Source organism: Myripristis murdjan, chromosome 2 (genome assembly GCF_902150065.1).
Source record: "Myripristis murdjan chromosome 2, fMyrMur1.1, whole genome shotgun sequence".
Taxonomy (NCBI): Eukaryota; Metazoa; Chordata; class Actinopteri; order Holocentriformes; family Holocentridae; genus Myripristis; species Myripristis murdjan.
The window spans coordinates 17,116,904-17,119,403 of record NC_043981.1 but is presented as its reverse complement, the minus strand read 5'-3'; the positions used below and the strand labels follow the sequence as shown (position 1 = coordinate 17,119,403).

The window sequence follows — 2,500 nt, the reverse complement described above, 5'->3', positions numbered from 1 at the left end:
ACAGACAATCACCAATCTGAGCAAACTTTAATCTGATTTTCCATGAAAGCATATGTTTGTTTTCCTTATAACACCCTATTCTCCTGTTTATTATGATAGTTAATGCTGTGTAGTGCTGTGTGCTGTGATGTGCTATGTGATGAAAAGGTTTGCTAGCCCTAAAACCTTATTTGTAAAATTAAAAATGGGTAAAATTTAGGTGGATATTGAAAATAATAAGTCAAACAGAGTACTGAAGATAATAATAAGTGATTGTAAAACACCTTATGAGTTTATTTAGGTTCACACTGTGTGGATCTTTGAAATCGTTCATGCGTGTAATAATCCTCCAGTCCTGTGGAGGGAGCTGCTGCGCGGCGGTGGGGCCGAGCCGCCTCCCGGCCTGGACCTGAGCTCTCTGGCCAAGGTGACGGACGGCTACACGCAGGGCCACATCCAGCAGGCGGTGCGGGCCGTGCTCCACCCCCGCAGGCTGACCCAGCTCGCCGCCAAACCGCTCAGCGCCTCCGAGTTCGTCGGCCCTCTGGCCCGCCTGGACCCCGTCTTCAGGGAGGAGGAGGACGCCTTCAAGGTCACACAGCACCTTTCACATTAGAGTTAATATTAGAGATGTGATGGTGAGAGGAAGAGAGGCCGGGCTCAGAGGAAAATATCTGGTTGTGTCTGTTTAAACAGTAAATCTTAACCCTTAACCCCTTTAACCCTTTAACCCTTTAACCCTTTAACCCTAACTCATTATCAGGAGAAAACTCTGCCATTATAACGTCACAAATTTACCTGTTTTTTCTTTTACTTTTTGGCCGAGTAAGCCACCTGTGCTGCCCCCTGCTGGCCGTGTCTCAGGCCTGCAGCTGATCCCCTCTGCAGATTCTGCTTTGACATGAGATTCAGGAACAAGGAGATCCTGCTGATCTGAGCCCAGAATCAGCAGATTGTCAATGTTTTTCAAGCATTAAGTGATACTGAGCTTTTAAACAGGTATCGGCTATATTATCACTATATTATCACTATTATCACTATATTATGACGCTATTATGACAATAATATCACTATTATCACTATATTATGACAATATTATCACTATATTATGACAATATTATCACTATATATGACGATATTATGACAATAATATCACTATTATCACTATATTATGACAATATTATCACTATATTATGACAATATTATCACTATATATGACGATATTATGACAATATTATCACTATTATCACTATATTATGACGATATTATCACTATTATGACAAATTATCACTATTATCACTATATTATGATGATATTATGACGATATTATGACAATATTATCACTATATTATGACGATATCACTATATTATGACGATATTATCACTATATTATGACAATATTATCACTATTATCACTATATTATGATGATATTATGACGATATTATGACCGTAGCAGAGGTAGACACAGATACATAAGAGGCTGCTGGCTGTTACCTGAACATGTGCTTGACTGGTCTTTCTATTTTTCTTTGTTTCATGTTTAATCAGAAAAGGCCACATGTTTTATTTTTAGATCTTTAGAGCATCCTAGCTCCTCTGTCTGCAGTATGTTCAGATCAGATCACTCACACAGACCCGTTCCCTATCAGCCAATCACTGCAGGCACAGCAGGTCGACCTGTTCCTGAAACATGACATCACCCGTAGCAACGGGCTCGGCCCCGCCCCCTTTCTCTGAGCTCAAGGGTTTTCTAAGGTCCTCAGTAAAAGTTGGTCTCAGCAGCTTTGTGATTCACTTTTAAGAGGAAACTCTTAGTCAGGAAGTTTTAGTGATGCAGCCCTGCGCCTGTATCCACCAAACATCTTATCTTACCACTAAGAGAACTCTTAAATGTCTTAACTTAAACTCTTAAATGTCACTAAATCTAGAAGAGTCTCCTCGTAAAAGCGAATCACAAAGCTGCTGCTGCTTAAATAAAGATCTAAAAGTAAAAAAATGTGGCCCTCTGATTAAACATGAAACAAAGAACAACGTAAAGACCAGTCAAGCACATGTTCAGCCTCTTATGCATCTGTATGAAGCTCTGCTACAGTCATTATAGCCTCCCGACTGAGACGATACCTTATAAAAGCTCAGCATCACTGCCCTGAACCCTGAACCCTGAACCCTGAACCCTGAACCCTGAATCTGTCACAGAGTCTGGAGCCGCTTCACATGTTTTGGGAACACGAGCCCTGAGTGTTTTCATGGCACTGACAAACTGTACTGGGATTTTCTCGATTACATTTACAGACCAAGAAGATTTTCAAAAGAACTGTACCTGTTTGTTTGGTGCAGGCAGACAGGCGGTCAGGTGGGCAGTCAGACAGACAGACAGACAGGCAGACGGGCTTCATTGTCCTAAAAGAGGAACTTGGTTTAATCCATACCATCTCTTCCATTTTTATTTGCAGGAATAAATCTGATTAAATGCCCTGATCAGTCCACTTAAGTGTGCTATTACAAATTAAGAGAACAAAG

The 2,500-nt window shown here is 40.9% G+C and overlaps 1 protein-coding gene and 1 long non-coding RNA gene across 3 annotated transcripts in view; one reads left to right on the top strand and one right to left on the bottom strand.

Annotated features, from left to right (window-relative positions):
• Positions 1 to 2,500, top strand: part of drc11 (dynein regulatory complex subunit 11) — an 84,793-nt gene that overhangs the window by 81,541 nt on the left and 752 nt on the right. For both annotated transcript variants that reach the window (XM_030074764.1, XM_030074759.1), the window contains exon 18: positions 333 to 571. In XM_030074764.1, the coding sequence (XP_029930624.1) occupies positions 333 to 571 (239 nt within the window). The remainder of the gene's footprint in view (positions 1 to 332; positions 572 to 2,500) is intronic.
• Positions 451 to 2,500, bottom strand: part of LOC115375355 (uncharacterized) — a 4,499-nt gene continuing 2,449 nt past the window's right edge. The window contains exons 3-4 of the long non-coding RNA XR_003929707.1: positions 2,301 to 2,380; positions 451 to 583 (exon numbers count right to left, since the gene is read on the bottom strand). This is a non-coding gene — a long non-coding RNA (uncharacterized LOC115375355). The remainder of the gene's footprint in view (positions 584 to 2,300; positions 2,381 to 2,500) is intronic.